Source organism: Podarcis bocagei (genome assembly GCF_964188305.1).
Source record: "Podarcis bocagei genome assembly, chromosome: Z".
Taxonomy (NCBI): Eukaryota; Metazoa; Chordata; class Lepidosauria; order Squamata; family Lacertidae; genus Podarcis; species Podarcis bocagei.
This window is the reverse complement of record NC_138140.1, coordinates 10,580,447-10,602,500: the sequence shown is the minus strand read 5'-3', so window position 1 is coordinate 10,602,500 and position 22,054 is coordinate 10,580,447. Positions and strand designations below refer to the sequence as shown.

The window sequence follows — 22,054 nt, the reverse complement described above, 5'->3', positions numbered from 1 at the left end:
TTACAAAAAAGTGCTTATGAAGGAGAAATTTGCACTAAAATGCTGAGTAATTTTCATTAGGTTTTTTTTTTAAAAAAAAAGATTCCTGCATAAATGTGAAGAACTGAATTTAATGCAGTCATACCTCATGTTACGTTTGCTTCACATTGCGGCTTTTCAGGTTATGAACGCGGCAAACCCAGAAGTGTTTACTTCCGGGTTCACCATGCGCGCATGCGCAGAAGCGACCTGCGCACTTCACGCATGCGCAGAAGCGCTCTATTGCGCTTTGCACACATGCAGTAGCGGCACTCTGCTTACAGACTTTTCGGGGTGTGAACAACACCCCAAAACGGATTGTAAGTAGAGGTACCACTGTATTGGAGAAATGAGAAACTGAGAACCAAAACTGAGAGATCCTTCCATCCCTACAAAGTGTATATTGTTCCCTGTAAATGATGAGACTTAACACTGGAAGAGCAAGTGAAACAAAATTTCGCAACAGTTCAAAAATTACCAAAATTTCAATTGTTGCATTGAGATTATGAATGCAAAATTTCTATTTAAAAAATCACTTTATAATGTGAATCCCTGTGGGTGCCTGTGGCACATCCATAAGTCTCATTAAGTAGCCTCACAAAACTCTGTAATGTGTGTGTGAGATAATTTGCACTTCCTGCTTAGTTGCTATTTACACTGGGTCGATCTCTGCTATGTTGAATACATTCACTGAAACATATCCACATTTCATTGGATGCTAGAACTGGGCACCCACCTTCCTTTCCATTCTGAATCAGAAAAGAGGTGCGGACACTAGAACTGTCATAGCTCTAGAACTAAGCAACATCCAATGAAGCTTAATGCTGGAAGATTCAGGGCAAACGAAATAAAATACCTCTTTGCACATGCTTATAAGCTACATGTTACTGAGTCAGCTGATGGAAACCCCTTCTAACCCTTTTTGACACATGCTTTAGTACTGCACTAAGGTATCTGTGGGTGAAGGCATTTGCCTTTTTGGAGGCACGAGCACTGGACAGCACGGTATCCAAGAAACCATTTGCAGGCGTCGGGATCTCCAGGGATCATCCGTTGCCTTAGCAACATTCAAGATTCTCCCTCTGGAGACAGGCCTCCACACCATCAACTTTACACTGAAGGGTGATTCTGTCAATGAAGTCCTTGTGAGAACATTAAGAGTTGTGGTAAGATCAAGCTATTTTTCTTGAAAAGCCTTCCCACCCCTGCAAATCAGAAATGAATGATTGCACTCGTGATTTTAATCCCTCTCACAACATATTAAAGGGACGAGGGATGGGGGGGGGGAAGCAAACCCAGGACGACAAGTTCTTAGTTGCAAAATTCAACAGAATGCAAGTCACATAGCTGGGTCTAAGGAGAGTGGAAAGGCTGCTGCTTCCTCTCCTTCTGGTAACCTTAGTGGGAGGGCATTGGTAGATGGAGGAAAAAATTGAGCTGTACCTATACCTGTGGGACGCGGGTGGTGTTGTGGGTTAAACCACAGAGCCTAGGACTTGCCGATCAGAAGGTTGGCGGTTCGAATCCCCATAACGGGGTGAGCTCCTGTTGCTCAGTCCCTGCTCCTGCCCACCTAGCACGTCAAAGTGCAAGTAGATAAATAGGTACCGCTCTGGCGGGAAGGTAAAACGGCGTTTCTGTGCGCTGCTCAGAAGCGGCTTAGTCCTGCTGGCCACATGACCCGGAAGCTGTATGCCAGTTCCCTCGACCAATAAAGCGAGATGAGCGCCACAACCCCAGAGTCGGTCATGACTGGACCTAATGGTCAGGGGTCCCTTTATTCTTTACCGTTACCTATACCTGTACCTGTACCTGGAATGATGGAGGGTGCCTTTCCTCCTGGTGGCTTCTCAGTCCCCCTTTGCAGGGAACATTTGTAACTTCTTTCGCTAGTTGTAATTTAATATTTCACTCTGTTGATTCAGTTTTAAATGAACTGTAACCAGCACTAGCAGGGACTTCAGTTCCCAAATAAAGTTGTTGGGGTGTTTCGTGTGTGTTGCATGTACAACTGTGATATCTTTTTAAAAACTAGTTTTTGCTAGAGATTCTTGGGGTTGAGGAATGAATAAGCAAATGTTGCTTGACAGGCCTGCATAATGTTATCTCCCTATTCTTTGGTTTTAGCCTGAAGGGATAAGAAAGGAAATTCACGAAGGTCACACGCTGGACCCACAGGGTGTTTATGGTATGGCAAATTACCCTTTCCCCCCTCCCTTCCTTTCAGTTTTCCTGATCCATTCTTTCTCTTTCAGATAAGCATTATCATGCTCATGTGATTTGCTGTTAGAACAGTCACTTGGGCATGGGTTCTGTACACACATACCTGGGAATAAGTACCTTTGATCCCAGAAGAGTCTCCTAAGGAGTAGACATGTAAAGGATTGCACTGTATGGATTACACTATTTATTTTGGAAGGTTCACTCGGCATTTGGGCACCTCTTCAGATATAACAAAATTTTACATGATGGTTCCTGAGATTAAGGGGTGGGTTTTTTTGTCTATATTCAGATACAATTGGATGCCATTTTAAATCAAGGCAGCAGGATGAAACTTTTAAAAATGCATTGATTTCAAAACTGCAGTGATTTTTTAAAATTTATTTTTTATTTGGTTACTTAGACTTCATGAGCAATGCCAGGCAGGATGCTGCTGGTATTTTACAAAGGGAACTAGCATGTGGGTTATTATTATTTTTAAGTCACTGCATAGCATGCCTCCTGCCTCCCAAACTCTGCTGTGATCCTTTCGTTATAAGCCAGTCCCAATCCTAACTATATCTATGTAGAAGTGAGACCCATTGAATTAAATGGAGCTCATTCCCATGTACGTTAGCATCATTATAGCATTGACATCATATATGAGCACCCACAGTAAGAAGGGTGGGTGAATTTGCCAGTTTTGTAATCTAAAGTTCACTTTTCCACATTTCCATGTCATTTTGCAATTTTATAGAAGTCCTTATGAAAATTCATCAGAATTTTAGTGTGCGTTTCTCCTAATATACACGTTTTGTATGCAGTCTTATTCTAACACATACATTTTTGTGGAGCAATTTGTTTTCATGACTAGATGCATTTTTAAGTGCACTTTTCTTAGTACAGTATATGCATTTTCCATACACATTGCTTGGTTGGCAAACTGCATTGAAAAGTTCATATGAATGTGAATTCAGGCATGTCCAACTTTCAAGAGACTGAGATCTACTCCCACTATAAAAAAAAACTGGCAGTGATCTACAAAAGTTGTTGAGCTAGTAGATCGCAATATACCTGTTGGACATCCCTGATGTACAGTGGTACCCCGCAAGACGAATGCCTCGCAAGACGGAAAACCCGCAAGACGAAAGGGTTTTCTGTTTTGGAGGCGCTTCGCAAGACGAATTTCCCTATGGGCTTGCTTCGCAAGACGAAAGCCCATAGGGAAATCTCCGGGGACCTGTTTTAAATTGCTGGCGGTCGGGAGCAAAGACTTTCGCCCACAGCCGGCCTTCAGAAGAAGTCCTGGACCTCTTCTGAAGGCCGGCGGGGGGCAAAAGTCTTTGCTCCCCCCCGCCTGCCTTCCCGGGACAGCGGAGACTTCTCCGCTGCCCCGGGCAATCTTAAAATGCTGGCGGGTGGGAGCGAAGCGTTCGCTGCCGACCCCCAGCATTTTAAAATCTCCCCGGGACAGCAGAGAAGTCTCTGCTGTCCCGGGCGATCTTAAAATGCTGGGGGTCGGCAGCGAACACTTCGCTGCTGACCTCCAGCATTTTAAAATCTCCCCGGGAGTCTCTGCTGTCCCGGGGAGATTTTAAAATGCTGGGGGTCGGCAGCGAACACTTCGCTCCCGCCTGCCAGCATTTTAAGATCGCCCGGGGCAGCGGAGACTTCTCTGCTGTCCCGGGCGATCTTAAAATGCTGGCGGGCGGGAGCGAAGCGTTCGCTGCCGACCCCCAGCATTTTAAAATCTCCCCGGGACAGCAGAGACTTCGCTCCCACCCGCCAGCATTTTAAAATCGCCCCGGGACAGCAGGGGCTTTTAAAATGCTGGCGGTCGGCAGCAAAGCCCTCCTGTCCCCGGAGCTTGCGGGGCGGGAGGTGGGAAGAAGGGCTTTTCTTCCCACCGCCAGCCTTCAGAACAGCCTTCTGAAGGCTGGCAGTGGGAAGAAAAGCCCTTGTCCCCCCCCCAGCCTTCAGAAGAGGTCGGGGGACAGACTGTCCCCGGACCTGGTCTGAAGGCGGTTTCCCTAGGAACGCATTAATTGATTTTCAATGCATTCCTATGGGAAACCGTGCTTCGCAAGACGAAAAACTCGCAAGAAGAAAAAACTTGCGGAACGAATTAATTTCGTCTTGCGAGGCACCACTGTAATTGTTTCAGGAAGTATGATTTATGTAGATTTGGCTTTAAATGTGAATCAAACAAAATTACTCCCTCAACCTTAGTCTGCAGGCACACCACATTGTTGAAGATCTAGGTCTGATCATTGCAAATGTATACCTTTGAAAGGCAGGATGGAAATGTGAAATAAATAAGGCTAACATAGTACACAATTATTATTTTTTAGCTCTAGTAATGGCATATGTAACACAATAAATTTCCATGGTTTCTCCACATATATTTTCAACAACAGGGACAGTGGAAAGAGAGCAAGTATTTCGTTACAGGATACCATCAAACATGGTCCCTAAGACAAAGGTTGAGAGGACTCTGAATATAAAAGGTAAAATGGAGTGGGTGGAGCACAGTTATTTTAATCACGTTTTCTTGCTGCTTTTAAGCCTCTAAATATTACAAGTGTTTTTATCCTTGAATCAGGTTTCATGTCATTTATTTGTAATGGAGGATAAGCTTATTGGTGGTTGCTGATACAGTGGTACCTCGGGTTACATACACTTCAGGTTACAGACGCTTCAGGTTACAGACTCCCCTAATCCAGAAATAGTACCTCGGGTTAAGAACTTTGCTTCAAGATGAGAACAGAAATCGTGCGGTGGTGGCGGCAGTGGGAGGCCCCATTAGCTAAAGTGGTGCTTCAGGTTAAGAACAGTTTCAGGTTAAGAACGGACCTCTGGAACGAATTAAGTTCTTAACCTGAGGTACCACTGTAATGGTGGCATTCTACTCATATTGGGATCAGTGGCAGGATGCCTCTGACAATTCCAGTTGCTGGGGTATATGATTGAGATATGTCTCTTGCCCTCATGCCCTGGTTGTGGGCTTTTCATAAGCATCTGGCTGGCCACTAGTCCCATCAGAATACTGGTTTGGTGGCATGATCTGGCAAGCCTTGTCTTATGTTCATATCTCTTCTGAAGACTTCTGTTTACAAATCCTGCTTCTCTATTGGTGATGATTGAAGCAGCTTATAAGATGTAACTGTGGTGACTGGTGCCCATTTAGATGGGTAGGGAGTAAGGCAAGGGCCACAACAGTAGGTGGCGCCAGAGCCAATGACGAGCAGAGCCAATTAATTCTAGTTTCCTCCCCTTCCTCCTTTTACAAGGGCAACCTGAGAGTAAGAAGTAAAATGCACAAGGAACACCAGACAAATCATACTCTGCTCAGCAGCAATGCTTGTTGAAATATTTATTTACATTTATTAATTAAAGGGTTTTAAAACAATCTTTTACCTGTCACAAGGCAGCAGACAACAGAGTTAATACTATAATATTTCAAAAAGAGCAGTAAGAAAGCGCATCTAAGTGGGGGCATGAATTAAAAGTGGATTGAAACAAAAGCTTCTTTTAAAAGGTCGACAGTCTTGAGGAAGAAGAGCACAAGTGAGGAAGGCATAAACAACAACAGAACCTGCTCCCTCCCTGCCCATTCAACTTTGTTTGTTTTAGTTTGGTGCCTTGGCAGAAAAAGCAGTGTATAAATGCAATGAATAAATGAACAAACAAACAAATGATAGGGTCATATACATTTCCTGGGGAAAGAAAGTCCACAGATACTGGGCCACCACTATGAAGGCTCCGTATCTGGTATCTAACCTAGGGGACAGGGAACCCTTTTCAGCCTGAGGGCCACATTTCCATGTGGGCAACCTTTTAAGGGCCCCTGGCTAGTGGTGAGCAGACCCAGAGACAAAAGTGAGTGGAGCAACAAATGTAAATTTTAACTTTGTACAGCAGGTTAGTCTCCACACACACTCACACATGCTTCTCTTTCCTCTACCCTAGTAAGCGAGAGTTTAAGGACACGTTCCAGCCAGGCAAAAACATTATGGGTTCAGACCAGGGCCAGTGAGGCATGTGGCTTGGGAAGAGGAGTGTATGGTCTGGCGAGAGTTCCAAGGGCAAGATAGAGATCTAGAGGGCCACATTTGGCCCCTGGGCCTGAGGTTCCCCACCCTTGGTGTAATCTAACCTGTTACTCAGAGAATGGGAACAAAGTGAGTGTTAACTGCCTTGTGAGAAGTAGCTAACAGTAGAGCTCTCCTAGGAGGGTGTTCCAGTATCTGGGCCTCACCACCATAAAGGCCCCGTATTTTATACCAGCTCAGCAGCATGGACAACCTCCATCCGCCCACCAACAAAAAGGACAGGATTTCATGGTACCATTTTTCTTTTGCAGGAATTCTTCTAGGCGAAGTGATTAATGTAGCTGTCAGCCCAGAAGGGCTAAAACTTCTTGTCAACCTCCCAAAGGGGAGTGCAGAAACTGAGCTTATGAATGTTGTGCCAGTCTTTTATGCATATGACTACCTGGAAAGGACAGACAGCTGGGACATACTTGGCCCAGAGACTATCACTCCAAAAGTTAACCTGAGGAGGAAGATGAAAGAAGGTAAATTAGTATTCCCTTGTGGTCTTTCAAGGTAAGGTAGACCTGAAGTCCTTGCATGATCACCAAAACAATGTGCCTTGTGATGATAATTTAGCCAGAGGCTTATGATTGGCATAATTGCAGGGAACTTTGGCATTATCGAGATCTTGTTTGCTCTTTCTGGAGATAATAGTCAATGTGAATGATCTCCTAATGTTTGAAGTAGTGGCATGAGTGGAATAAATGTTGAATACGCTGCTTTATGTACCTTATAGGACTTGTCAGCATCCTGTCATTCCAGAAGAAAGATTTCTCATACAGTATGTGGGAGAACGGAGAGCCCAGTGCCTGGTGAGTTCTCCATATATATTAACAAATATATTTCTTATTATATAGTAACACAATTTGACACAATGGGTTCTAAGGTTGAGGAGCAAGTTTCTGTTTGTGTTTGGATACCGTAGGATCCCATTTTGAATCAAGATGGCAGACTCAACTTTTCAAATCTGCACCGAGTTAGACATCTCTCAAGATATTATAAAACATTTTGCAAGCGGGTTCCTGAGATCAATGAGCAGGCTTCCATCTATGTTTGGATACTATTGGGCACCATTTTGCATCAAGGTGGCAGACACAATCTTCCAGAGCTGCATCAATTGTCACTCAGGGTTGCTGTTGGCTTCTTAGAATTCCCAAGCAATATCAAGCACTTCTTGCTAGTTTGTTTACAGGTAGCAGCAGCACTTTGCCATCTGCTGCCATCTTTCTACCTTAAGTTCACACCCAAAGTTGTGGCAAAATCACACACTTCCTACCTCTGGAGCTCCTGGTATAAGCAAAAGAGTGATTCACAGCAGCTGTGATTATATGTCCATGGGCTGGAAAGGTCACACATTTACAGTGCAATCCTAGACAATCTACCAAGAAGTAAGATCCGCTGGGTTCTCTGGACTTGCTCCCTGGTCATTGCATATGGGATTGCTACCTTAGTGAATGAGTGAAATGTTTAAAGCCATAGAGCAGCACAGTATAAATACAGCAGTCATCAAGTTTGATGCTCAGTCAGAAAATTAACCTTAATATTTGCCATGGAATACTTTATTTGTACTTTCAGAATTGCAGAACCCAAATGTGTGTGTGCAGGGTGTGGGTGGAATTAATTTCAAAATTAGCAGCCAGCTCAGATTTTCCTCAGGAAATATATTTGTTTTATTTTGTTGATGGGGCAGGCTGACAGCTTTTGCCTTAAGGATTTTGGGACAAGTGAGCCAGTATGTGGCTGTTGATAAGAATTCTGTGTGCAATTCTCTGACGTGGATGATTGACAACTGTCAAATGGCAGATGGATCTTTCAGGGAGATTTCAAGCTACCAACCTGTAAAACTACAGGTAAGGAAACTGTTTTTTTTTTTTTTTAGGAATTCGTTTTCTAACTAACAACTGACAGAAAGTTATGATTTAGATGAGGCCTTTCTTGTTAGCACAACGCATCCACTGTAGGGCTGACCCCACCATTAGACAGAGAGAGGGAATAGAGGTAAACAAACATGTCAATTTGTTTCCCCAGTTTCTCATTTTTCTAACTGTAAACTTGGTTTTTCATATTTTTGCAGCAATTTGCTATTTATTTATTGTTTTACAAAAGACTCTTGGAAATTTCTCAGCATTTTGGTGCAAATCTCACTCCAAGCAGATTTTTGTATGCAGTTTTGGCTAATGCAATGAATTTTTGTATCTTTGCATTTTTGTTTATTATTTTCACCAATATATGCATTTTTATGAACACTTTCTCATAATATATACATTTTTGTACATATTGGTTAGAGAACTGCATTACAAATTCAGATAAGTCTGAATTTTGGGTGATGGCTGTGTTTCAGTTCTCATATTGTCTCAGAAAGTGCAAATTGGATGGATTCATCTTTAATTGTGAAATGAATCGAATTTCCATCTCATTCCTACCTATAGGGCAGCAATATATGGAGGAGCAGCAATTAAGTTTTCTACTACTTTTTTGACCCCGAACACTGTCACCTGCCATGGGGATTTCTTTCAAGAAAACAATTGCAATTTTAAGTTTTAATTATTTGCAGTTCTGAAAATGGCTTTGTTTTAATTTACTCTCAGATTTGTTTTGTGTGTTGCTTTTGTGAGGTATATCATAAAGACCATTGAATACACACAATACCTTTGACACCCGAGGTGTGTGTTTTCAGGGCCTGGCCTACTCCTGTGTTGGTAATCTGTTTTAACTTCTGAATGTTAAATAGTTGCAACCTCCCTTGGGGCCTGCTGATAAAGGGTGGGTAACCATTATTATTATTATTATTATTATTATTATTATTATTATTATTATTATTATTATTATCACCATCATCATCTGTCTGACTGCATGTTTATATATGCTGCTTTTTAAAAGGGTACACTGCCTAAGGAACAGAAAGAAAAGACTTTGTATCTCACCGCTTTCTCTCTGATTGGATTTGAAAAATCAATTCATATCTGCCCGTTGCAGGTGCGTGTAGTGTGATTACTTCCTTCTTCCCACAGACTGCATTTTTGTACTCCAAGCCAACAATCAGATTCCAAGAATGCTAGAGATCCAGGGGCATCGCAATGGGGGTGCGGGGGGGGGGGTGTGGGCCCTGGGTGCCATGTCTGAGGGGGTGACAAGAAGGCATCCCACGGAGGCAAGCAGCCACTGCGCCGCATCAGCTATATGTGGAGGATCCTCTGTTCGTGGCTACAGTCGCGAGCAGAGGATCCCGACGCTATGTACAGCGCATGTGTGGCGTCACACGCATGCGCTGTACGTAACGGTGCTGCACATGTGCTGCATATAGCGGTTTGCTGCCGGTGCCGCCCGCGCATCGTATGTATGGTGGTGGGATCTCAGCTGCGAGCAGAGGATTCCAGCACCATCGGTATGGCACTGGAGCAGCACTGCCAGCAACCCCCTATGTACAGCACATGTGTGGTGTCGCTATGTACGGTGCATGCACCCTACGTAGCAATGCCACGCCCCGGGTGTCACGATGCCTTCATTCGCCCCTGTAGAGATCAGCAGGATTTTTAAAGGAAGGACTGGGGAAGGCCCATAGCTTGGTGGTAGAGCATCAACGTTACATGCAAAAGGCCTGAGGTTCAATTCTTGATGTTGGTAGGCAGGGTTGAGAAACCCCAGAGAACTATATATTGTAGATACTGAGCTACATAGACCAAAGGCCATTGAGGAAGGGTCATAACTCAGTGGTCTGCTTTGCATTCATAAGGCTCCATGTTCAATCCTTGCAATCTCCAGGTAAGACTGGTAATGCCCCCTGCCTGGAACTCTGGAGAGCCACTGCCAATCAGTGTAGATCATGCTGAGCTTGTTGGACTAATGGTTTGACTTAGTCTAAAGCAGCTTCTTGTGTTCCTTAAGGTGCTCAGCTTTGGCTAGTTCATGACCTGGATAGTTTGATGCTTTGATGTTTCGTAGCAGAACAGAAAAGCACCAGGCACATTTCCAGTACAATGTCTTGTTATGTAATGGTTAAGAGTATTATTCACAAAGCTCACTGGGCCAGTCACTATTTCTTAGCCTAACCTGCCCCACCGTGTGGTTGTGATGATAAGATGAGGGTGGGGGAGAACCATGTTTGCTGCTGCCTCCTTCGTGGAGTGGTACAAATGTAACCAGAAGCAAGGAAAAAATAAAATAAAATAAGAACATTTGGTTCTTGTCTTCACAGAGAATTGAAGATGCAAAAAACAAAGCTAAAGATTACTTGCTACAAAATTTTCATTCTGTACAAAGCACGTTTTCCTTGGCAATAGTTACTTATGCACTCACTCTGACAAGATCCAGGCAGCCTGGCACACGCGCAGCCTACCTTGCACTGAAGAGGGAAGCCCTTGTGAAAGGTAAAAAGGAATGTCCATTTCCCCAACTTATAGCGATTTCCTGTAGTGATGGTGGCACTAGACCTCAGCTGGTGAAAAATGCAGCAGCCCAGAGTTACTTGCTGGGGTTTCATTTAAATCTCATATAACCTGTTTTAAAAGAGCTGTGTCAGCTTGTTTCCAAGCCTAATTCATGGTGCTCACATTAGTGTTTAAAGCCCTTAAATGATTCTGATCTCAATCAAATATCTGAAAGGCAACCTCCTTCTCTACAGACTCCTTTGGTGTTGAGAGCAGCAGAGGGTGCCCTCTTGGTAGTTCCAGCACCTTCAGAAGTATGGAAAATGATTACCAAGGAGAGGAGACTTTTTCTGTGGCAGCCCCTAAGTTACTGAACTCTATCCCCATAGAGGTGTGTCTGGCACCTTCTCTATACAGTTTTCACCTAATGATGAAGGTGCACCTCTTTTCACTCTGTCCTTTGACACTTGAGATGTGTATTATTGTGATTGTAATTTGTTTTACAGTCATACCTCAGGTTGAAGTTGCTTCAGGTTGAGCATTTTCGGGTTGCGCTCTGTGGCGACCCGGAAGTAATGGAACGCGTTACTTCCGGGTTTTTCTGCTCACGCATGCGCAGACGCTCAAAATGATGTCATGCGCATGTGCAGAAGTGGCAAATCGCGACCCGCGCACGCGCACATGCCAGTTGCATTCTTCTCTGGATGCAAACGAGGCTCTGGAACGGATCCCATTCGCATCCAGAGGTACCACTGTATATGGTTTTCAATGTTGCTTTGCATGTAGAAGGTCCCAGGTTCAATCCCCGCCATCTCCAGCAAGGGCTGGGAATATGCCCTCCCTGAATCCCCAGAGGGCCCTTGCTAGTCAGTGCACACAATACTGGATTAAAATGGATCAATTGGTATAAAGCAGCTTCCTATGTCTGTATGGAAGGCAATCTATAAATGTAAATACAGTAAGCCAGCAACTTGCACACATTTAACTTGTGCACATTCAGCTTGGGGTGGGTGGGCAGTAAACATTAAAAAGGGGTGGCAAGGGAGTGGGATTCCAGGAAAAATGACTTTGGCAACCCCCCCCCCTCATTGAACCCAATGGGTTTTAACTATACACAATTTGGCTTTAGGAATAATCCCTGGAATGTTACCCCTGGATAAGTTACTGGCTTACTGTAATACATATGTACATACATCCAGGTGATTTTTTTTCTGGCGCCGTCCCTTACTCTGCCCCTCCCCGCTGTGACTTATCTTCATTAGCCTTCCTTTAATAGCAGGCCCACCTATGTATCGCTATTGGAAAGAAACCCTCAACAAATTAGATCCAAGCGCTCCGTCAGAGGACACTGCCAGGATGGTTGAAACTACAGCTTATGCCTTGCTTGCCACTCTAATGCAAGGAGACCAAAACTACGCTACTCCTATCATCAGGTGGTTGTCGGAACAACAGAGATATGGTGGTGGATTTTACTCCACACAGGTACTTCTCTGCGATAAATAATAAATAAATAAATCCTCCCAACACAGGTTGGTCATTATTCAAAGAACTGTCTTCTTCCATTAGTCTGCAAACCATTTATGAATCCTTTTTGCCTTCAGAAGCACAATTAGTTGGAGAAGAAAGTCCTTCTTCGCATAGAGCATAGTTAAACTATGCAACCCACTCCCACTGAAGGCAGTGATGGCAACCAGTGTAGATGGCTTTATAAGAGGATTAGACAAATTCTTGAAGGAGAAAGCTATCAGTGGCTACTAAACATGATGGTTGTGCTCTACTTCCATGGTTAGATGCAGTAATGTTCCTGAATATCAGTTGCTGGAAAACACAGTAAAAGGAGAGCGCTGTTGTGCTCAAGTCCTGCTTGCAGGTTTCCCACAGGCATTTGGTTGGCCACTGTGAAAATCAGAGGCTGGACCAGATGACCCAGCAGACTCATCTTATGTTCATATGTGTTTTCAGTAGCAGTTCTAAGGCTGTGGTATGCTCCATTTCTTTTCAGCCATAATATATAAAAAAACGAAAACATTGTCCAGTAGCACCTTAGGTAAAGGTAAAGATACCCCTGACTGTTAGGTCCAGTCCTGGACGACTCTGGGGTTGCACGCTCATCTTGCTCTATAGGCCAAGGGAGCCAGCGTTTGTCTGCAGACAGCCTCCGGGTCATGTGGCCAGCATGACTAAGCCGCTTCTGAGCATTGTGCAGAAATGCCGTTTACCTTCCCACCAGAGTGGTACCTATTTATCTACTTGCACTTTGACGTGCTTTCGAACTGCTAGGTGGGCAGGAGCTGGGACCGAACAACAGGAGCTCACCCCGTTGTGGGGATTCGAACCGCCAACCTTCTGATCGGCAAGCCCTAGGCTCTGTGGTTTAGACCACAGCGCCACCCGCATTCCTTAGCACCTTAGAGCAAAACTAATTTTGTTCTTGGTATAAGCTTTCGTGTGCATGCAAACTTCTTCAGATACCTGAAGAAGTGTGCATGAACACGAAAAGTATCTGAAGAAGTGTGCATGCACATGAAAGCTTATACCCAGAACAAACTTAGTTGGTCTCTAAGGTGCTACTGGACAATTTTTTCATTTTTTCATATATCCTGACTGTGTCAGACCAACATGGCTACCTACCTGAATCTTTTCAGCCAGAGATGGGGAAACTTATGGTCCTCCAGACATTGCTTCAACTCCCATCTTCCCTAAGTTTTGGCCATGATAGACAGGGATGAAAACCCATCTTCTGCCCAGCGTTGATCCCAGGCTGCCCACATCCAACCCAGCAACATCTGGAAGGCTACACATTCCCTACCCCTGCTTAGACCCTAGTACTGGACTTGAATGTGGGCAGCCCAGTTGTGATGAAGATCACCATGCGAGCTTGGGCAAGCCAAAGTGATCTCCCAAACTCAGCCCCATTTTTATTCTCCATTTGAGAAGGACAGTCATGGTGACCTACTTTCAGGATTCTTGTAAGCATTGCTGAGATAATATATGGGTAGCATTCCAAATGTCCCTTTCCAAGCAGCCTTATGGTTGGTTTCATTGCGTATGCATATTGTGTATAGTATCTATAACTTGTCCTTGAAAAGAAAAGAAAAGATGTGAGGTGTGGGAAAGACCCTTCTTCCCCTGTGACCCTGCTGATCTGCTCCTACACCTGGGCCAGATGTACAAGTAGCCTGATGGATTATAAAATATCCTACAGACATTGTTTTTATCGTGCATTCATAATGATTTGTCTTCATGATGATATCGGGGACTGTTATATGCAAACCCACATTGTGCCTGAAAAAATTTGAGGTGGACATAGTGTTTTGTACCTGTTTTGTTCCCTATCATCCCCCATTATCAGGACTGCCTTTCCTCGTATGCCCTGCAGAGGACCTTATGGTCCTTAAATAACTTGGAGGTCCCAGGCCTCGAGGTTAAACTGACCTCAACCCAGGCCAAGGCCTTTTTGGCTTTGGCCCCAGCCTGGTGGAACGCTCTATCACAGGAGACCAGGGCCCTGCAGGACTTGACATCCTTCCGCAGGGCCTGTAAGACAGAGCTGTTCTGCCTGGCCTTTGGTCCGGGCCCAGTTTGACCCCCCTCTGGGACCCTGTAAGTTCCCTCTTTGGCTCTTTTATCGGCTCATGTGGGACCAACATGGATAGCTGGCCCTGATGAATACTTGAGGTTCCCAACCCCTATGGTTGTAATTCATGGGCAATCATTTAATTTTATCCTGATTCTAATTTTTAAGCTGTATTTTAATCAATTGTTTGATTGTGTTTTAATATATTTGATGTTAGCCGCCCTGAGCCCAGTCTTGGCCAGGGAGGGAGGGGTATAAATAAAATTTTTATTAGTTACTTACTATCCTTCAGCTTCCTAGTAAAATCCTCCAACCTGTTGCAGTTTATTATGTTCTGCTTTTGTTACACTCTAGTGCAAGAATTATTCTATAAGCAGTAATAATGTAGCAACGTTGGGACAGCATCACAGAACTACTAAAAAGGAGGAAGATTGTGTGGACAGTCCAGTATAAATCCATGGCTAGTGCACAATACTTACATCAATGACATGTTGCAGACTACTCCCGTGAAACTCTACTACCTGCCTGGACTGGCCCAAAGACAGCTTTCCTTTTATCCCATGCAATTGTCTGGCTAAAAATGCCTTGTGCTCCCGAGCTTTTAATGAACAATAAGTGTTTTTTATTGCCTTTATAGTTTTGCTGATTTTTCACATTGTGTTGCTGTTTCCTCCTTGTTAGTATGGTAGCACTTTGCTGTTTTTAATTGTATGTCACCGCCGGAATATTTGGAAAGGCAGGACATAAATGTCTTAGTTAAATAAAACCTGGCTATGGTTCAGCTCCTAATTCCTAACCCCTTGCTGTATTTGACAGGACACAATCACTGCTCTTGAAGCCCTGACCGAATATTCCATCCTCGTTAAGCGGATGACACTGTTCATGAACATCAAAGTGGCCTACAAGAACCATGGGGATTTTCATCAGTACAGGCTTACAAAAAACAATTATGTTGGCAGGTCTGTGGAAGTAAGTGTATGAATTATAAATAACAAGAAACCAGGACCCAAGGTACTTGCAAGAACCAACCTGTGGTAATCCGTGGTCCAGGAATAGTTAGCCTTCCTTTTAGAAAATGCCATAACATGTGTTCTCCACTGGTTAATACAGTAACCTGCAATTCCAATGAGCGGTCATCTTAAGTCCTGACTATGGAAGATTTATTTATTTCATAAAATTTATAAACCACTTAATTGTAAAGAAAAACCTAGAGCAATTCACAAATCAAATAAAACAACAACATTGCCTATTGTTATTAGATCATATTAATAGATGGCTGTTTAAAAACAGCTATTTAAAACTTTCAAATAATAATTAAAATCAGTGATGCTAAAAAAACACAACAGATTAAAATACTTGTAAACATTCTTCATATCTGGTTAGGCTTGTCTAAACAAAAATGTTTTTAGCAGGTTTTAGCAAAAGAGCATAGGGAAGGTGTTTGCCTGGTGTCAATTGGCAGGGAGTTCCAAAGTATGAGTGTGCCACACTAAACATTGGATTTCTTACAACATTAAGATGGAATCATTGATCCTTGGGGACTCTTTTGAGTGCCTTCCTTGAAAGGGTCTAATAGATCCATTACTGAACAGGCGGTAGCATATCTGAATGTTGTAATATTTCTTAGACCTGCTACCTGCTATAACTGTTAACTCTTAACTTTGTTCCCTTTGTTCTTCTGGGGCTATGATTTAGCATTTTTAATGGGTTGTATCCAGAATCCATGAGGAGGCTGCTGTTGGGCCAATACACCAGGCAGGGCACACACTTGATGTGTTCATTGCTGCAAGTGAGTGTCTCCCATGTCTGAGAAATGGATCCGTTGCCTACCTGGACGGGGTTGCGCTCCCCTTGATGGAGCAGGTTTGCTGCTTGCTGTGCTTCTGGATCCAGCTCTGTCACTGGAGACTTGGTAGCCTCAGTGGCTAGAAGTGCCTTTAACCAACTGCAACTAGTTCATAAGCTACAGTCATTCCTGGACTGGGAAAACCCTTGCCACAGTACAGTGGTACCTCAGGTTAAGAACTTAATTCGTTCTGGAGGTCCGTTCTTAACCTGAAACTGTTCTTAACCTGAAGCACCACTTTAGCTAATGGGGCCTCCCACTGCTGCTGGACCGCCAGAGCACGATTTCTGTTCTCATCCTGAAGCAAAGTTCTCAACCCGAGGTACAATTTCTGGGTTAGCGGAGTCTGTAACCTGAAGCGAATGTAACCTGAAGTGTATGTAACCTGAGGTACCACTGTAGTTTATGTGTTGGCTACTTCAAAACTGGACTGCTGCAATGTGCTCTGTGCGGAGCTTCCCTCGCACTTGATCTGGAGTTAGTGCAGAATGTTGCACGTGATTGTTGACAGGAGTGAGGCCTTGTCAGTGTATAACACCTGTGCTCAGAGATCTGCACAGGCTGCCAATTTGCTACCAGGCCATGTTCAAGGTGTTACTATTAGCATATACAGTCCTTAACAACTTGGAATCAGTATACCTACAAGATCATGTCATCCCTCATGTGCCCATTTGACCACCTTGATTAGCAGAAATGACACTTCTTTTTTTTAAAAACAATATTTATTAAGTTTTCCAAATTAACAATCCAATAAAGGCCACATTAAAAACATTCAAAATTATACAATAATCAAGCAGTCCAAATATTAAGCCAAATCATAAATCTTTGTTTGACTTCCCAGGCTCTTAGGTCGGAGGATTGCGATCATCTCTCATTTGCACTGCTTTCTTAATTAGTCCATGGGGTTCCCATAAATCAACCCAATGTCAATCCTTCGTTCGTTTTCACAGCCTCTGAGTTCATACAGCAAGCGAGTTATATCAAAACGATTTGTTTCTGTGTGGGTGATTATTTTCATCTGTGTCTTTCGCTTTTGATTCTTTATCGTACCTGTAATTATCCCTGCAACACGTCCCAAAATGGTGGAAATCTGGTTTTCTGCCAATTATTTCAGGCATATGTCTAAACCTCTTCGTTTCATCTCACACCAGAAAAGATAAGCCTGTACTTTGGTTAGAAGCCTCAGTTCCCTTCTTCTGCTCTTGACACCCCCTTTCTGTTCCGACATACCAGTCCATAATTAAGATTAAGAATCCTCTAACTCCTCAGTGGCTGATCAGTTAGCAGAGCAGTTTATCTCCCCTCGCTAAGAGCATGGCCTTTAATTAAGTTCGAATTATCATCTTAAAAACAGGAGTTCGTTCGCTCATGTGGCGACTTTGGAGAGTTGCCAAAGAGACACAAGGTGTTTTCCACCCAGTGCCACCTGCCCCTTCATATTGGGGGCAGGTGTTGGGCAGTCTGCAGGTGAAGCTGCCCCCACGTTCCGGGTGTGTGTGTGTGTGTGTGTGTGTGTGTGTGTGTGTGTGGTTGGAAGAATGATTACTCCCATCTCATCCTCAAAATATCCTGTGCGAAATGGCTCAGATGTAATCAACACCCTCCACCATGGCAAGCCAAACTGGAAGTCAGAATTGACACTTCTACATGCACCACATTATACCCGTTCTACATTTATAAGACCTTGATTGTTTTGAATGGCAGCACCTGCACTTTGGAATTCCCTGCAACATTCTTCTTTAGACAAGCCTACCCAGATGCTTGGGACGCGGGTGGCGCTGTGGGTTAAAGCCTCAGCGCCTAGGGCTTGCCGATCGAAAGGTCGGCGGTTCGAATCCCCGCGGCGGGGTGCGCTCCCGCTGCTCGGTCCCAGCGCCTGCCAACCTAGCAGTTCGAAAGCACCCCCGGGTGCAAGTAGATAAATAGGTACCGCTTACCAGCGGGAAGGTAAACGGTGTTCCGTGTGCTGCGCTGGCTCGCCAGATGCAGCTTTGTCACGCTGGCCACGTGACCCGGAAGTGTCTCCGGACAGCGCTGGCCCCCGGCCAATAGATGTGAGATGGGCGCACAAACCCCAGAGTCTGTCAAGACTGGCCCGTTCGGGCAGGGGTACCTTTACCTTTACCTTTACCCAGATGCTTAGATAGTTGAGCTAATTTAAATCTGTTTTAGTATTTTAACCTTTGTATGTTTTTAAGTAGGGTTGTAAATTTCTCTCAATGTTTTTTTAAATCATTTTGTAAACCTCTTTGAGTTTGTTTGCTGTTGTTGGGTTTTTTTCACAACCAAGTAGCATATAAATTTTATGAAATTAATAAAAATGTTAATCCTGCTCAGAGTAGACCCATTGAAACTGATGGGCATTACTAATTCGGCTACATTACCTAATTTCAGTTGGTCTGCTCTGAGTAGAATTTAGTTGGACACCGTATTGCAGTTTGTACTTTCTTTAATGGTTGGCTGACTAATACAGTGGTACCTCAGGTTAAGTACTTAATTCGTTCCGGAGGTACGTTCTTAACCTGAAACCGTTCTTAACTTGAAGCACCACTTTATCTAATGGGGCGTCCAGCTGCCGCTGCCACGGCACGATTTCTGTTCTCATCCTGAAGCAAAGTTCTTAACCTGAGGTACTATTTCTGGGTTAGTGGAGTCTGTAACCTGAAGCGTATGTAACCTGAGGTACCACTGTAGATGTTTGGCTGGATTTTAATCTTTTTAAAAATGGCTTTGAAATGCCTTTTGAATCACTATCCCTTCTATTTCCAATGTTAAAATGGTGCATTGCTGCTTCTGTGGCTAAAACAGCACCACTAGGACTGGGGGAGAAATTTGGTTTGGTTCGCATTTAAAGGCAAGCCTACCTAATTTGCACTTTCTGAGAATGCATGAACTGAAGTGCAGCCAAATGCGCGTACTGGGGTCAAGTATGCATAAAAATGGCGTATATTATTTGAATGCATTTTTGTATGTTATTTTATTTAGGAAAACTGCTTTGCAAAAATGTGTGGATATTAGGCAGAACCAGATACAAATATGTGTCTGTTAGAAGTAATTTGCATTAAAATTTGCTGATGAGTTATCATGAAGACTTTTTTTTTTAAGCCCCCACACTTAATGAGGATCTAATTTACACTAACATCACTTTCTGCATTATTATTTTTACGTATCCAGGCTCCCCTGAATGATGACTTAGAGGTTCGCACAGGCAGCAACACCGGCTTAGCAACAGTGAATGTACGTGAATTAAGCATTTTGGGTCCCTTCCAGATGACCTGTTTGCTGAGGACTGTTTTGTTTGCAGGGAGAATGGATGACATTGGCTATTTAATGAAGATGTGTTCTGATTTGTTTTGGGTGGGGGAGGTTAGATTACCATGTGCCAAATCATGTGTAATCCCAACTTTCCCAGTGCATTTCCCAATGTCTTGTTGAAAAAAGTCTGATATTTTGGAGGAAGTAGGTTTGTGATGGAAGGCCTCTCCCTCAACTATAATTGTGAAATGTGAATTTACTGGTAATTTATTTGAACCCCATCTGAAAACAATGAGAGTCTGGAAGCACCTATAGAAAGTGGGCTCCAGAGAGCAACCTATTGGACCTAAATACTGTAAATGAACTGAATTTATTTAGGTAAGACTCGCTTCCATGAATAGATTGCCTTAGAAGTTCACTCTTCATTGGGTCTGAGATTTTCACACAAATTATGGATAGATTCTTGGGTGCCAAATACTTGGCTGGTGAGTTCAAACTCTTAAAATGTAATTTGAGTTCTGTTTTGTTTTTAATCTGGACTTGTACAGGTGAGGAGCGTATATTATAAGATCAGCACCTCTGAAGATATTTGCAACTTTGAGCTGAAGATTGCTATCAAGTCACCATCTGGTGAGAAAGTAATAATTTCTGTTTTAAAGTGTTTTGGATTATGCTTTTATCATAAGCCACCCGGACAACTTTTGTCTATAAGCAGCATAAATAAATGAAGGTATGGGGGAAATAAAATAATTCATGAAGAGACAAGAGACATTTCAGAGTTTGGACCTGGTAGCCCCGTACTTTAAGGTGGTCGGTTGCAAGCAAGGTCTTCTGAATTTTGAATTGAATTTTGAATTTTGTATCTTACCCTTTATCTGAAGAACTCAGAGTGGTTCTTCTGTACTCTTTCATCAAACTGTGAAGAAGAGGGGATTTTGCTACAAGCGTCTTTTCTCATGTTGCTTGCATGAATAAGTTCTTTTCTCTTATTCAGAATATTTCTATATGGCTTAATATGTAAAAACGTATCTGAACAGTGTGCAGAAAGCTAAAAACTATGATGTTAAAAAAATACACAATAAAGCCATTAATACAAATTAGTAATAAATAGGTACAGATAGCATTTCCGTCTTCCTTTAACACACTTCTCCACCCAACACCTCTCCACCATCCACCTTGGCTTTCACCCATAGCTCAAAGAAACTCACCAATCACCTGTTCCAAATTCTCACAAGAAAAAAGCTTCCCAGAATCTGCTGGCATCACTCTAGTCTCTCCCTCTAGGTTTGCTTTTATGGGCAGGTACCAAGGCAGAAGGTGCTTCCTCAGGCTGCCCACAGCTGTGTCCCATTCAGGTGGGCGAATTTCTCAAGGAGTCCAAAATATGGTAAATCTGACACCCATCTGCTCACCTTTCTCTGATCCCTGCACACCTCTCCTGTTCCAGGAGCTGTACCTATCTCAACTTCTTCTGCTGATCTCTTGACTGTATAGAAGCCTATTCCTAATTTGCCAGTGATCTCCTGACCCTAATTTGAAATTTAGGGTGTGTGGGGTGGGGGTGGGGGAAATAACATTCCAATAGCACTTCCTTTTTAAAATGGGATTTGGTGTCCTCAATTCTGCATTGGAGGAGTGTATTTGTGTTCAAATTCCATAAATCAAGACTAGGAAACCTAAGGTCCCAGGGCCAGATGCAGCCCACCAGGCCTCTCAGCCTGGCCCTTGAGACTCTCTCCAGGTCACACCCCCATCACCAGCCTTGTTTCACACCTTTAGTGAGGCGGTTGGACTCCATAATCCTCGGGGTCCCTCCCAACACTACAATTCTATGATTATATTCTGTGAGTGTTTATGCCAGGTTTGAAGGTGTCCTTGAATTCTGATAACTCTTTCTGCTTGCCTGAATGAAGGTGTGTGAATATGTGTAGAACATACCCTAACGTGCAAAAGTAAAATTTTACATTTGTTGTTCCACTCACTTTTGCCTTGGCCTGCCACCTAACACTGCCATGTGGCCCCCAAAATGTTGTCCAGATAGGAATGTGGTGCTTAGGATGTAAAGGGTTTCCCCACACCTGCCTGAGTGATGAGCACCTTCTGAAATCCTGGTTTGAACTGCAGGGCTGTATATTATTATTATTATTATTATTATTATTATTATTATTATTATTATTATTATTTTAAACCCCACCCATCTGGCTGGGTTTCCCCAGCCACTCTGGGCGGCTTCCAACAAAATATTAAAATCCAAAGTCTGTTAAACATTAAAAGCTTCCCTAAACAGGACTCCCTTCAGATGTCTTCTAAAAGTTTGGTAGTTGTTTCTCTTTGACATTTGGTGGGAGGGCGTTCCACAGGGCAGGTGCCACCACCAAGAAGGCCCTCTGCCTGGTTCCCTGTAACGTGGCTTCTCGCAGTTAGGGAACCACCAGAAGGCCCTCGGCATTGGACCTCAGTGTCTTGGCAGAACGATGGGGGTGGAGACGCTCCTTCAGGTATACTAGACCGAGGCCATTTAGGGCTTTAAAGGTCAGCACCAACACTTTGAACTGTGCTCAGAAACGTACTGGGAGCCAATGTGGTGTTGTTGTTGTTGTTGTTGTTGTTGTTATTTTAAAAAAGCTCAGACTTTGGAACTAATTAGTTTCCTCCAGTTGAGTGTACAGAACCAGGACTCAGGGTTGTTGTAACCATT

The 22,054-nt window shown here is 43.5% G+C and overlaps 1 protein-coding gene across 3 annotated transcripts in view; it reads left to right on the top strand.

Annotated features, from left to right (window-relative positions):
- C5 (complement C5) overlaps window positions 1-22,054 on the top strand; it is a 71,844-nt gene that overhangs the window by 33,870 nt on the left and 15,920 nt on the right. For 2 of the 3 annotated variants that reach the window (XM_081180023.1, XM_081180025.1), the window contains exons 21-32: window positions 957-1,184; window positions 2,146-2,206; window positions 4,635-4,724; window positions 6,581-6,793; window positions 7,048-7,123; window positions 8,002-8,161; window positions 9,192-9,287; window positions 10,507-10,678; window positions 11,955-12,160; window positions 15,072-15,224; window positions 19,276-19,338; window positions 19,905-19,986. In XM_081180023.1, coding sequence (XP_081036149.1) covers window positions 957-1,184; window positions 2,146-2,206; window positions 4,635-4,724; window positions 6,581-6,793; window positions 7,048-7,123; window positions 8,002-8,161; window positions 9,192-9,287; window positions 10,507-10,678; window positions 11,955-12,160; window positions 15,072-15,224; window positions 19,276-19,338; window positions 19,905-19,986 — 1,600 coding nt within the window. The remainder of the gene's footprint in view (window positions 1-956; window positions 1,185-2,145; window positions 2,207-4,634; window positions 4,725-6,580; window positions 6,794-7,047; window positions 7,124-8,001; window positions 8,162-9,191; window positions 9,288-10,506; window positions 10,679-11,954; window positions 12,161-15,071; window positions 15,225-19,275; window positions 19,339-19,904; window positions 19,987-22,054) is intronic. The other variant, XM_081180024.1, reaches the window with a different exon arrangement.